The 15,389-nt window shown below is 39.0% G+C and overlaps 1 protein-coding gene and 1 non-coding gene across 2 annotated transcripts in view; one reads left to right on the top strand and one right to left on the bottom strand.

The window, feature by feature from the left end:
- The window catches only part of PPP6C (protein phosphatase 6 catalytic subunit), a 42,345-nt gene that overhangs the window by 9,887 nt on the left and 17,069 nt on the right, over window positions 1–15,389 (bottom strand). Inside the window, exon 2 of the mRNA XM_040225115.1 lies at window positions 6,870–6,965. Coding sequence (XP_040081049.1) covers window positions 6,870–6,965 — 96 coding nt within the window. The remainder of the gene's footprint in view (window positions 1–6,869; window positions 6,966–15,389) is intronic.
- TRNAG-CCC lies at window positions 14,331–14,403 on the top strand. Its single transcript has one exon. It is a non-coding gene; the product is annotated as a tRNA-Gly (tRNA).

Raw genomic sequence — 15,389 nt, forward strand, 5'->3', positions numbered from 1 at the left:
TTCTCACTTCCCACCTCACATATATGTGTGCATGTGTGTATCACATATGCATAAACAATCACACACAATATAAGCAGTAAAAAATAAGTATATATATTTATACACACTCAGTGTATATATGTGTATATGTAATACACACACACACATGTAATTTGGCCTAGTAATTCCACTTCTGTGACTATATCCTTAAAGGGGCGGGGGGGGGAAAGGTGTGTAACATAAAGAAAATGCATCATAGCACCATTTCTAATAAGAGGAGAAACAACCTTCATGAGCAACATAGGGGAATATTAGTAAGACCCAGACCTCACACAGTCATAAATAATGATTATAATGGAAACTATGTAGCAAAGTGCGACAGAACACAAAATTACACCTATAATATAACTATACAATTTTACTATGTAAAATATTGAGTATGTACACACAAGTCTGAAAGGAAACATGTAAAAGTTATATAAAATAGCTGCTTCTTTTTTTACATATTCAATATAAATTTATTTTAATTGGATGCTAATTACTTTACAATATTGTATTGGTTTTGCCATACATCAACATGAATCCACCACAGGTATACACATGTTCCCCATCCTGAACCCCCCTCCCTCCTCTCTCCCCGTACCATCCCTCTGGGTCATCCCAGTGCACCAGCCCCAAGCATCCTGTATCCTGCATCGAACCTGGACTGGCGATTTGTTTCTTATATGATATTATACATGTTTCAATGCCATTCTCCCAAATCATCCTGCCCTCTCCCTCTCCCACAGAGTCCAAAAGACTGTTCTATACATCTGTGTCTCTTTTGCTGTCTCTCACACAGGGTTATCGTTACCATGTTTCTAAATTCCATACATATGCGTTAGTATACTGTATTGGTGTTTTTCTTTCTGGCTTACTTCACTCTTACTTCACATAATAAGCTCGTTTCATCCACCTCATTAGAACTGATTCAAATGTATTCTTTTTAATGGCTGAGTAATACTCCATTGTGTATATGTACCACAGCTTTCTTATCCATTCGTCTGTTGATGGACATCTAGGTTGCTTCCATGTCCTGGCTATTATAAACAGTGCTGCGATGAACATTGGGGTACATGTGTCTCTTTCAATTCTGGTTTCCTCAGTGTGTATGCCCAGCAGTGGGATTGCTGGGTCATATGGCAGTTCTATTTCCAGTCTTTTAAGGAATCTCCAGACTGTTCTCCATAGTAGCTGTACTAGTTTGCATTCCCACCAACAGTGTGAGAGGGTTCCCTTTTCTCCACACCAATAGCTGCTTCTTTAAAAGTACTATAGAAGAGTGAGTGTCCTTAGACATTACTCTGGATGTCTGCAGCAACATGTTCTTGAACAAAAGCTTTGTAAGTTTCCATTTAATTTATATATATTTAACGGATGGCCAAAAATTCTGCTTCAGGGACCCATAGTTCCTACTCTACACTGAAAGTTTTTTCCAAAATTCTTTAATATAATAAAGAATTACTACAGTGAGTCAGAAAGAGAAATATAAATATTGTATTCTAACGCATATATATGGAATCTAGAAAACTGGTACTGAAGAATTTACTTAAACAGGGCAGCAGTAGAGAAACAGACCTGGAGAACAGACCTGTGGACCTGGGGCGAGGGGAGGCGAGGAGAGGTGAGGGGAGGCGAGGAGGGGCGAAGGGAGGGAAGGCGAGGGGGGGCAAGGAGAGGGGAGGGGAGGGAGGCAAAGGGGGGCGGGGGGGGCGAGGTGGGGGTGAAGGGGAGATGGATGGAGAGAGTAACATGGAAACTTACATTACCCAGTGTAAAACAGATAGCCAAGGGAATTCTCTGTATGGCTAAGAAACTCAAACAGGGGCTCTGTATCAACCTAGAGGGGTGGGATGGAGAGGGAGATGGGAGGGAAGTTCAAAAGGGAGAGGATATATGTATACCTATGGTTGATTCAGGTTGAGGTTTGACAGAAAACAACAAAATTCTGTAAACCAATTATCCTTCAATAAAAAAATTTAAAAATATATATATAATAAAGAGTTACTAAAAACATATGGAGCCAAGTAACTGTCATATATTACTGGGAGCACATCTCATTATTTCACAAATAATTTCTACCACCTAGTGTATGTTTTTCATATCACACACACTCTGTAAGTGTTCTTATTTTAAAACAAAATGAATCTTGAGATGTGGATTTTACCCCATTATTAGAGGCAAGGATATAGCTGGCCAACTCAGTAGTTTTTAATTTTTTTGGTTTCAGGACCCAAGCATAGTCTTAAAAATTACAGGTCCTCAAAGGCTTTTGTTTTTACACTATATGAATCAGTATTAATTATATTAGAATTTTAAAGTGATCATTTGCTAATGTTTAAACCTCAGATATGCAGATGACACCACCATTATGGCAGAAAGCGAAGAACTAAAGAGCGTCTTGATGAAAGAGGAGAGTGAAAAAGTTGGCTTAAAACTCAACATTCAGAAAACTAAAATCATAGCATCTGGTCCTATCACTTCATGGCAAATAGATGGGGAAACAGTGGAAACACTGGCTGACTTTATTATGGGGGGCTCCAAAATCACTGCAGATGGTGACTACAGCCATGAAATTAAAAGATGCTTATTTTTTGGAAGGAAAGTTATGACCAACCTAGACAGCATATTAAAGAGCAGAGACATTACACTGCCAACAAAGGTCCATCTAATCAAAGCTATTTTTCAAGTAGTCATGTATGGATGTGAGAGTTGGACTATAAAGAAAGCTGAGCACCGAAGAATTGATGTGTTTGAACTGTGGTGTTGGAGAAGACTTTTGAGAGTCCTTTGGACTGCAAGGAGATCCAACCAGTCCATCCTAAAGGAGATCAGTCCTGAGTGTTCATTGGAAGGACTGATGTTGAAGCTGGAACTCCAATACTTTGGCCACCTGATGAGAAGAGCTGACTCATTTGAAAAGACCCTGATGCTGGGAAAGATTGAAGGCAGGAGGAGAAGGGGACAACAGAGGATGAGATGGTTGGATGGCATCACTGACTCAACGGACATGGGTTTGAGTAGACTCCGGGAGTTGGTGATGGACAAGGAGGCCTAGCGTGCTGTGGTTCATGGGGTCACAAAGAGTCAGACATGACTGAGCGACTGAACTGAACTGAACTGAAATTTATTTTAAAAATCGGGGAGGGATGAATTAGGAGTTTGGGATTAACATATACATACTACTTACAATAAAATAAACAGTAAGGCCCTACTGTATAGCACAGAGAACTCTATTGAATATTCTGTAATAACCTATATGGAAACAGAATGCATATATGTATATGTATAACTGAATCACTTTGCTGTACATCTGAAACTAACGTAACATTGTAAATCAACAATACCCCAAAATTAAAAATTAAAAAAATCAATAACTAAGTAGTAACATACATATTTTTAATGAAGAATAAACTGTTTTCCAAAGCAAAACAAAAGAAATTTATGAAAACACTGGCACTGTCTTATATTTTTTTAAATCTCTTTAACGCCTGGCAAAAAAAGAGCACAGCTTGGGTTCCCACAGCCTGCCTCTACAGCCAATCTGAATATTCAGTTCTGAATATTCATTGGAAGGACTGATGCTGAAGCTGAAACTCCAATACTCTGGCTACCTGATGTGAAGAACTGACTCATTTGAAAAGACCCTGATACTGGGGAAAAACTGAAGGCGGGAGGAGAAGAGGATGACAGAGGATGAGATCGTTGGATGGCATCATCAACTCAATGGACATGAGTTTGAGTAAACTCCAGGAGTTGGTGATGGACAAGGAGGCCTGATGTGCTGCAGTCCATGGGGTTGCAAGAGTCAGACATGACTGAGCGACTGAACTGAACAGCCAATCTGTTGGGATATGCTGTTTAAAGTATACAAAGAAAATCCAGCTTCATACAGGTATGTGTTACAAAAGGGAGGAGAATTTTAATAACTTTTAGAGATAATGGTGCATATTTTCTTCTGATACATCAAAACTGGACAACTGGTCTCTTCTCAAACTGTGTTAGATAGGTTGGTCCAACATTTTGAGTGGGTAATATACTCTGGTTATTTTGAAAATGAAAAACAGTATTTCCTTATAATCATTAAAAAAATATTTGTTAATATTATCACTCATCTCATCAGAAAAGTCTTTTAGGTATCAGAAGCTAGGAGCTTCATGGTGGTGAATTCAAATTTTCTAAAATTCCAATTATTTTCTTGAAAACTCAAATTCTGGCATCAGCAACAAATATTATCAATTGTTCCTCTTAAAGTGACTGGCTCACTTCATTCACTTTTGCAAAATAGTTGCCAAATACTCATAGTTTGTCATTCATTCTGTCAAGTAAAAATAGCATTCCATTAAAAAGAAAAAAAGAGGCTATTTCAGATGGAGATACGAAACTGCGAAAGTAAGTCATCTTCTGAGAAAACCGTTTTTCTCTGGCGTGCAGCAGACATGCTTTATGCATGCTACCTACTTCATCACAGGGGCTGTTCACAAGATCTGTGTCCTCAATGGTTACGAGCTACTATTCACTAATATTACTAGTTCATCAAGGACATTCTTAAATGAGACTGGCATTTTATTTTACTGTAAATGCATGCATGCCGGTGAAGAATACAGGGACAGCCAGCATAGGCTTGGTGACACTCCCTGGATCAGGGTGGCACCAGCAGTTTTACCCTCAGTTGACTCTGTGCCATCTTACAGATCCTCAAAGGTCCACATATCTAAAGACCTGAAGAGCTAGCTGAAGTAGCTTCTTAAACAGCTATTATGTACCCAGGCAGGAGTTAAACCAAGCTCTGTCTGCCACTGAACTCGACAACCTCCTCACTAGATTATACTGTTTTAATGCTTCCTGGCACTGTATGCATGCCAACACTTTCCATGAGTTTATTTATAGTCATAATCCAATCCTGCAATTCCAGAACTGGCCCAAGGGAAGAAAACTGTACAAGTCCCAAAAGACACATCTTACATTTGACTTTACAGACATTTAGAAGCTTCTCAAGTCCTATGCTTTCGATGAGCAATTGTTTTAAAGGGTCAAGTACAAGAGAAACACTGTTCAGTTTGGTGGCAGTCTTAACATGGACTGGGAGTTCCCTAGTGGCCTAGTGGTTAGGATTCTGAGCCTTCACGGATGTGGCCCAGGTTCAAATCCCGGTCAGGGAAGTGACAGCAGGTGGGTAAGCAAACTGTGCAGGAAAAAATAATAATAATAGTAACGGGCTATTGGGCGCCTATATGAGTTTCAAATCTCAGCTCTGTGCTTTAGTAGCTATGTGAATTTAGGCTAATTCCTCAATGTTTCAGTCTCAGTCCTTCTCCACAAAATGATCCAATCTCATGGAACCCTTAAAAAAAAAACAACTGACATGGAATTTATGAGAAAGCATAATTTATTTATCTCATAATTTATTAATCTCAAAACACAAGATAAATGAAAGCAAGAGTTGTACATCTGACTGAAGGTATATATATCACAGAAGTGTAAATTTATTAATTAATTTTAGTAGTATGAAGTTGTCTCTACCTTCCAGACCTTTGACCATGACTGTAATTCATATACTGAAAAGTCCTTGGGGAATTTCCTGGCGGTCCAGTGGTTAGCACTCTGCACTTTCACTGCTGATTGAATCTGAGGGCAGATTTAATCTCTGGTCTGGAACTAAGATCCCACGACCTACACAGTGCAGCCAAACACAGGTAACCCCTCAATTTTAATATTATAATCAAAGGAAAACACTGCTTGGTTTATTCCAACTTTTACAAATATGTTAAAGGCACTGCCTATATTAATACCTTTATGTTAGCAAAATAGAAACGTTTATTATACTTTAGGAGAGAAGTTACACAGAAGTCAAGAAATATGCTCCTAATGGTTTACTTTAGAGAACTAGAATTTTAACAGATCAAATATGACATAATGGGGTTTCTATTTAGAAGCTGATAACATGCAAATGTCATTTACTATAACCTCAAACATCCAGAGAACAGATTGAAAAACCCAACTCAATCACAAATAATCTCTACACCTTTCTGCTCTGTTAGGCAGTCATAGTTAAGGTCATGTTGGCATTCATAAATCCAATGTTGTTCACAATATATTATTATTATAATTATATACTATATTATGTCACAATATATTAGCCCCAACTCCACTGCATGCATAAAGCAGGCTATGAGTGTTTTGTTTAGCTTTCATTACCCAGGAAAAAAGAAAAAAACATTCCACAAATACAGTTTCCTAATCAGGCTAAACATTGACAGTAAGAGTCCAAAAATGAGATGTAGCCCTCTTGTCAATGCTCTGAAATTCTTAAAAACAAACAAAATCCCAGCAGATGAAAAGGTGAACTGTCTTTCTCATTCCATTCTAGCACAGAACTGCTGTGAAATCATGCACCAATAGTTTTTCTGAACAGTTATTCTCATCCCCAATAAGGAAATGATGAATTTTCAATAAAATATGACATTAAGTGAACAGAATGAACACAACAGCAATGTGCAGAATGAAAAGAAAATTAGTGCCCAAAACCAAAGCATCTCCTATCAACCATAAAAACTATGAGCAGTCAGTCTGTAGTTATTTTCTATCTCCTCCTGTCCACAGAACAATAATGCTTCACTCAGTTCACTTCCTAAGTGTGATTTCAACAAAGTCCATGAATAATTTGACTACTGCTTTTATTTAGTTTAACAATAACCAGGAATCATTAGTGTCACACAGACCGACGCATCCTAGCCAACGACTAGCTGCCCCCCTCCCTTTTTTTTTTAATATTTTACAGCACAAGTGGAAATACACATGGACTATGGACAGACGGTACAAAAGCTAAAACTCTGCTCATGAAATTTTACCTGTCCATGTATGTCTCCACACACTGTTACTGGTGTTGATACTGGCTGGACATTTGACTCTTCCAACAGGAGGTCACAAACGTAGTCACATAGCCGCTGCAAGAAGAAAAAATAAAATGCAACCTTTTATTACAACATCAAAGCTGAAGACCAAGTGCAAAAAAGACAAGAACTAACACATGTAATAACTCAACATTCAAAAAACTAAGATCATGGCATCTGGTCCATCACTTCATGGCAAATAGATGGGGAAACAATGGAAACAATGAGAGACTATTTTCTTGGGCTCCAAAATCACTGCAGATGGTGACTGCAGCCATGAAATTAAAAGATGCTTGCACCCTGGAAGAAAAGCTATGACAACTCTAGAAAGTGTATTAAAAAGCAGAGACATTACTCTGCTGACAAAGGTCCATATAGTCAAAGCTATGGTTTTCCAGTAGTCATGTATGGATGTGAGAATTGGATCATAAAGAAAGGTGAGCAGCAAAGAACTGATGCTTTTGAACTGCTGTGCTGAACAAGACTCTTGGGAGTCCCTTGGACTGCAAGGAGATCAAACCAGTCAATCCTAAAGGATATCAATCCTGAATATTCATTGGAGGGATTGACGCTAAAGCCGAGGCTCCAACACTTTGGCCACCTGATGTAAAGGGACGACTTAGAAAAGTCTCTGATGCTGGAAAGACTGAAGGCAGGAGAGGGAACAACAGAGGACGAGATGGTTGGATGGCATCACCAACTCAATGGACATGAGTTTGAGCAAGTTCCAGGAGATGGTGAAGGACAGGGAGGCCTGGCGTACTGTAGTCTATGGGATCGCAAAGAATCAGATACGACTGAGCAACTGAACAAAATACATGTATTGTTTCACAGAAAAGGAAACTACTCTATGACGACTCTGGGATTTGATCTGTCAGCTTTCACGTTCCTCTCACAATGCCTATTCCAAAATGCAAACTCCCTGGCTGCACAGGTTCAGTTTCAGTTCAGTTCAGCTACACAGGTAACAGGTTCAAGAAGACAGACAGCTTTGCAAGGAACTGTCAGATGATGTTTTTCACACACACACAAAGTAAAAGTCAATCATTTTCAAAGGAAAAGGTCTTTATCTGCTAATTTTTAAGTAAATTACAAACCATGCCCTTAGCAAATACGATCCAGCAACTGCACTCCTGGCAATGAAAATTTATGATCACATAAAAACCCGTACACAGAAGTCCACAGAAGCTTAATTCATGACAGCCAAAAACCAGAAATAAACCAGATGTCCTTCCACAAGGACTAGTTAAGTTATAGTACATTCACACAATGGAATACTATTCAGAAATAGAAGGAAACAACTATTGACACATGGCAATCTGGATAAATTTCAAGGGAATTATGCTCAGTGGGAAAAAAAACACCCTACCCCCACAATGTTACATACTATATGACTCCATTTATATAATATTCTTGAAATTTAAAAATTTACAGAAATGGAGACCAAACTGGTTGACTGCCAAGGGTCTAGGAGTTAGGAGCAACAGGAGGGAAGTGGGTACAGTTATAAAAAGGACAACAGGTGGACTCCTTGGGGTGATGAAATGGTCTTAAAGGTGCTATCGGATACATGAGACTATGGATGTAGTAATACTGCAAAGAACTAAATATACAAATAAGTACAAGTAAAACTGGAGAATGATGAACAAGATCGTGGGGTGTATCAATGTCAATATCTTGGTTGTGATATCTGTTCTACAAGATGTTACTGCCAGGGACAACTGGATGAAGGGAGACTTCCCTGGTGGTCCAAGGGCTGGGACTCCGAGCTCTCAATGCACGGTGCAGACGCCCGGGTTCGATCCCTGGTCGGGGAACTGGATCCCACATGCTGCAACTAAGAGTTCACACGCCACAACTAAAAACCGCACAGCCAAATATATAAATAATTTTTAAAAATAACTGGAAAAAGGGTACATGGGATCTTTTGGTATTATTTCTTACAAATGCATACAAATCTACGATTATTTCAAAATAAAAAGGTTAACTAAAATTAATTATAAAATATAAATCTGAAATTTATATTGAAGAGTCAAACTGAAGAGTCACTCTACCTTTCAAAAAGAGGTCTAAATGTCTGCATTTTAAAAATATTTGTCCTCTGAAAGCACTCAAACCAAAAGATTTCACAGAAGGAAAACAATTCTAACAACAGTTCTCTGGAGAAGGAAGGGTACAGTCTGCTGTGTAAAGAGAACTGGAGGGGAAACCTCCTTCCATATGAGACTATTTAATACTAGTCAGAGGCTGTATTAAAATTAAAATCTCATAAAATTAGATTTTAAGAAGGAAGGCCAAGAAAGGACAAATTAAACTACACAAGCATAACGAAATGATTTTAAACATTAATTATGGAATCTAAATGCTATGACTTACTTAAATGTAGCAGAGACACACTTTAACAGTTATAGCCACAGTACTTTATACACAGGTAAGCACCAGAGAGCAGCCACAATGGGAGGAAGGAGGAGTAAGAAAAGAGGCCCCGAAAAGAAAATGAGGAGAAACCAAGCTGTTTAGAAATGTTCAAAATAAAGTCTTTCTTATTCCTAGGACAAGTTCTGACCTTCAATTAGCACCTCAAAGGAAAGATCTTCCTTTTGGCCTGGAGTAGGTCCTGGAGTAGCAAGCTCTTTCTTGTGCTGAATTCCCTACAAACCTCAAAGGCTTCAATAAACAGTCCTTAGTCCTGACATATAATCCATTCATTATTCATAATGGGAAAAGATACTGATGAATATCTTCAGTTCTATCAGAGTCCTTCAGTTCTATTTTGCATTTGTTTAAAAAAAAAAAAACTCAGCTTTTTCCTACCCATGTAGGGAGAATCTCAGTTCTTCCCTACTGTGCGACTCTGTATTATATTCTTCTTTCCTAGTTACACAGAACACTCATATTTCTGACATTTCTGGTCAAATGTATGGAGTTTTTTTTCCTCCCTACAATATGCAATTCTCTGTAACATCAGCTGAGTATCCTACAATTTAACTCAACTCTGACACTATTTATTAGAGATAGTGTCAGATCTCACAGGTTAAGAGCTCAGTCCCACAAGACTGGCCCCCTCAACTCCCCAACCAACATACATACACACATTTCAGACACCAGCTGCAAGCCCAGATTATATCACCTGCACTTTTAACCAACCAGCTATAGATCAAAAGTTCCAAAGACCTCCTCCGTGAGTTTGAATATTTGCTAGAGCAGCTCCCAGAACTCAGGGAAGCACTTGCATTTATCAGCTTATTAAAGGATATGATAAAAGGAAACAAATTAACATCTAGATGGAAGAGATGTATAGGGCAAGGTATAGGGAAAAGATGGAAACAACTGATCTTTTCACTATCACCTAGTTCTGCCTTTACTAGAATGTCATGTAGTTGGAATCATACCTATGTTGCCTTTTCAGGTTGGCATCTTGCACAAAGTAATATGCAATTAAGCTTCCTTCCTGTCTTTTCATGGCTTGATCATTTCTTCTTAGCGCTGAATACATTCCATTGTCTCAATGTACCAGTGTATCCATTCATCTACTGAATGATACTTTGGCTGCTATCAAATTTGAGCAATTATGAATAATACTACCATAAACATCTGTGTATAGGTTTTATGGTGGACATGTTTCCAGTCCATTTGGATAAACACCAAGGAGCACGACTGATACAACATATGGTGAGGGTGTTTAGCCTGGTAAAGTGAAAGCAAAAGTCGCTCAGTTGTGTCCGACTCTTTGTGACCCCATGGACTTTTCCATGGAATTCTCCAGGCCAGAATACTGGACTGGGTAGCCTTTCCCTTTTCCAGGGGATCTTCACAACCCAGGAGTCAAACGCAGGTCTCCCGCACTGCAGGCACATTCTTTCCCAGCTAAGCCACAAGGGAAGCCCAAGAATGTAGGAGTGGGTAGCCTATCCCTTCTCCAGCAGATCTTCCCAACCCAGGAACTGAACAGGGGTATCCTGCATTGCAGGCAGATTTTTACCAGCGATCAGTGAAGCCCAAGTGACAGAAGATCTTCAAATGCTCCTCAAGTCTGCATCCCCACCAACAACTAGCGACAGCTTCTGCTTTTGCCAGTGTCGTCAGTGTCACAGGTGTGTAGAAGTTACGGCCCGGTTATTTTCATTTGCATTTCCCTAAAGACATCCCGGAATGTGAAGTCAAGTGGGTCTTAGGAAGCATCACTGCGAACAAAGCTCGTGGAGGCGATGAACTCCAGTTGAGCTATTTCAAATCCTGAAAGATGATGCTGTGCAAGTGCTCCACTCAATATGCCAGCAAATTTGGAAAACTCAGCAGTGGCCACAGGACTGGAAAAGGTCAGTTTTCATTCCAATCCCAAAGAAAGGCAATGCCAAAGAATGCTCAAACTACCACACAATTGCACTCATCTCACACGCTAGTAAAGTAATGTTCAAAATTCTCCAAGCCAGGCTTCAGCAATACATGAACTGTGAACTTCCAGACATTCAAGCTGGTTTTAGAAAAGGCAGAGGAACCAGAGATCAAATTGCTAACATCTGCCGGATCATCAAAAAAGCAAGAGAGTTCCAGAAAAACATCTATTTCTGCTTTATTGACTATGACAAAGCATTTGACTGTGTGGATCACAATCAACTGTGGAAATTTCTGAAAGAGATGGGAATACCAGACCACCTAACCTGCCTCTTGAGAAACCTATATGCAGGTCAGGAAGCAACAGTTAGAACTGGACATGGAACAACAGACTGGTTCCAAATAGGAAAAGGAGTATGTCAAGGCTGTATATTGTCACCCTGCTTATTTAACTTCTATGCAGAGTACATCATGAGAAACGCTGGACTGGAAGAAACACAAGCTGGAATCAAGATTGCCAGGAGAAATATCAATAACCTCAGATATGCAGATGACACCACCGTTATGGCAGAAAGTGAAGAAGAACTAAAAAGCCTCTTGATGAAAGTAAAGAGGAAAGCGAAAAAGTTGGCTTAAAGCTAAACATTCAGAAAATGAAGATCATGGCATCTGGTCCCATCACTTCATGGCAAATAGATGGGGAAACAGTGGAAACAGTGTCAGACTTTATTTTGGGGGGCTCCAAAAACACTGCAGATGGTGACTGCAGCCATGAAATTAAAAGACACTTACTCCTTGGAAGAAAAGTTATGACCAACCTAGATAGCATATTCAAAAGCAGGGACATTACTTTGCCAACCAAGGTCCATCTAGTCAAGGCTATGGTTTTTCCTGTAGTCATGTATGGATGTGAGAGGTGGACTGTGAAGAAAGCTGAGCACCAAATAATTGATGCTTTTGAACTGTGGTGTTGGAGAAGACTCTTGAGAGTCCCTTGGACTACAAGGAGATCCAACCAGTCCATTCTAAAGGAGATCAGTCCTGGGTGTTCTTGGGAAGGACTGAAGCTAAAGCTGAAACTCCAGTACTCTGGCCACCTCATGCAAAGAGTTGACTCATTGGAAAAGACTCTGATACTGGGAGGGATTGGGGGCAGGAGGAGAAGGGGACGACCCAGGATGAGATGAGTCTGACTGAACTCCGGGAGTTGGTGATGGACAGGGAGGCCTGGCATGCTGCAGTCCATGGGGTCGCAAAGAGTCGGACATGACTGAGCAACTGAACTGAACTGAATGACATATTCTATTGAGCACCTTTTCATATGCTTATTTGTATTCTATGTATTTTCTTTGGTGAGGTACCTGTTCAGGTCTTTGACCCATTTTTAATAAGATTTAATAGGGTTGTTTGTTTTCATACTGTTGAATTTATCAGATACGTCTTTCACAAATATATTCTCTCAGTTCACGGCTTATGTTCTCATTCTCTTGACAGTCAGTGTCTTTTGCAAACCAAAGTTTTGATTTTAGAAAGCCCAGTGCTTCTCAATTATGTTTTCCTAAGTAGATTGTTTTGATTTGTTTGGGTTTGGTTTGAGTGATGAGGAACCAGGAATTTGAGGGGTCTTTTTAACAACTTCATTGAGATAAAAATCACATATCAAAATTTGCCCCTTTATTGTGTAAAATTCAATGATTTTTAGCATATTCACTGTTAAGCAACCATCATCATAATCAAGTTTAGAATATTTTGATCACCCCAAAAAGATCACTAATGTACTCAATAGCATGCATCTCCCAATTCCCATAACCTCACCTGCTGTGTCTACGGATTTGTTAATTCTGGACATCTGAAAACCAGGCCTTTTTGTGACTGGCTTCCATCACTTAATATATGTTTTTAAAGTTCAGCCACATTGTAACATGCATTATTTCTTTGTACTTTTTTATAGCGGAATAATATTCCATTGTATGTGTTTATCACATTTTGCTTATCTATCCATCAGCTGCTGGACATGTGGGTTGTTGCCACTATTTGGCTGTAAGAACTTGATTTTGACACAATAAGTCTGTGATGCCTAGGAGACTTCAAGGTACCTAAGACATGCTTTAAACAGCTGATCAAATGAGTCCTGTTTTCAAGGAAAAGTATCCAAACTAGAGAGACCAACCTGGAGACTGTGAGAAAATATACAGTTAAGTCATGAGACTAGAAGAGACAACTAAAGTGGCTGCTTATAAACAGAGAAATGGGTAAGTTAAAAAAAAAACAGGAATCCTAACACCTCCCATAGAAGTTAGGGGCGGGGGGAACCAGCAAAAGAGACTGCTTGATGAGGTACAAAGGAAACCATGCGAGTGTGGTATTATGGAAGTCCTATGAGGAAAACATTTCAAAAGCAGAGTGATCAACTATGTTCAGCGCTGATGGAAGGTCAAATTTTGAAGAAACAGAGTAGGGCCAAGAGGGAAAACTCCTTTATTCCTAAATCAACAAGTATCAATCAGAGAATATCATACACAAGTAATACCACGGCACAGTTCAGAGGTTAAGGGCACACTCTACTTCTTACTCCTTATTACTTACCTTACTGTCTGTTACTTAGCTGTATAACCCTGCTAAGTTACTTGATCTCTCTGTACCTCAGTTTCCTTGTCCACAAAACAGAAATACCAATCAGGGGATATCCTAAGGATTAAATAAGGCAGTGCATGCAAAAACTGCTATGGAGCTTTACATACACAGAGTCATATACAAAACCCACTACATAAAAGCATACACTGAATTATAAAGTCTGCTGCTGCTGCTGCTAAGTCGCTTCAGTAGTGTCCGACTCTGTGCGACCCCACAGACGGCAGCCCACCAGGCTCCCCCATCCCTGGGATTCTCTAGGCAAGAACACTGGAGTGGGTTGCCATTTCCTTCTCCAATGCATGAAAGTGAAAAGTCAAAGTGAAGTCACTCAGTTGTGTTAGAAGAATATATATGTCAAACCCAAAACAGCAGTTGCTGGAGATATCAAACAAAAGGAATTCCACCTTCATCTTTATTTATTTCACTTTTTAAAAAAGCCTGAAAGGGACTTTCCTGGTGGTCCAGTGGCTAAGACTCCATGCTCCCAATGTGGTGGGCCCAGGTTTGATCCCTGGTCAGGGAACTAGATCCCACATGCCACAACTAGGAGTCTGCATGCCTCAACTAAAGAAGTACTGGCGTGCTGCAACTAAGACCTGGCACGGCTAAATAAATAAAATAAATATTTTTTAAAAAAAAGGATAAAAAAATTTAAAAAGCATGAAAAAATTTTATTCTTGGTGGAAGGAAAACAGGTATATTTTAGGTTATCCTTCATATTTTCCTGTGGATACTGCATTTCTTGAAACCAGAAAACAGCCTTAATTGAAAAAATGCAGAATAACATATATGCTACCTCCTTTATTAAAGCAAAAATATATATAGTATACACACACGTAAATACACACACTTGCTTATATTTACTTGTCATGCCTAAAGTGTTGTTTCTGAAAGGATCCATAAGAATCCTAATACTGGCTATCCAATATGAGGAAGGGAACTGGGTGACTGGGTGGTAGGAGGCAAGAATGGGAGAAGATGTAACTTTTATATAGTCTTTTACACTGTTTAAGTTTGGAACCATATGAATGTATTATCTATACAAAAAAAAATTGTTAAAAATATGTTACCAGGAAGAACAATATTTTCAACTGAGGGTGCTAAGACAACTGGATTTCCACAAAAGAATGAAGCTGGACCCCTACGTCACATCATATACAAAAATTAACTCAAAATGGATCAATGACCTAAATATAAATGCTAAAAACTATTAAACTCTTTGAAAAAAACATAGGGATAAATCTTTATGATCCTGGATTTAAGCATGAGCAATAAAAGAAAAAATAAACTTTATCAAAATAAAAAATTGTGTGCATCAAAGAACATCATCAACAAAGTTAAAAGATAACCTGTAGAATGGGAGAAAATATTTGGAAATCATTTATCTGATAGGAGTTTAATATCCAGAATATATAAAGAACTCCTACAACTCAACAACAAAAAGACAACCTAACTTAAAAAGTATGAGGTGACTTCCCTGGTGGTCCAGTGGAAAAGACTGTGCTCCCA

The sequence above is a fragment of the Oryx dammah genome, unplaced genomic scaffold, assembly GCF_014754425.2.
Source record: "Oryx dammah isolate SB20612 unplaced genomic scaffold, SCBI_Odam_1.1 HiC_scaffold_25, whole genome shotgun sequence".
Taxonomy (NCBI): domain Eukaryota; kingdom Metazoa; phylum Chordata; class Mammalia; order Artiodactyla; family Bovidae; genus Oryx; species Oryx dammah.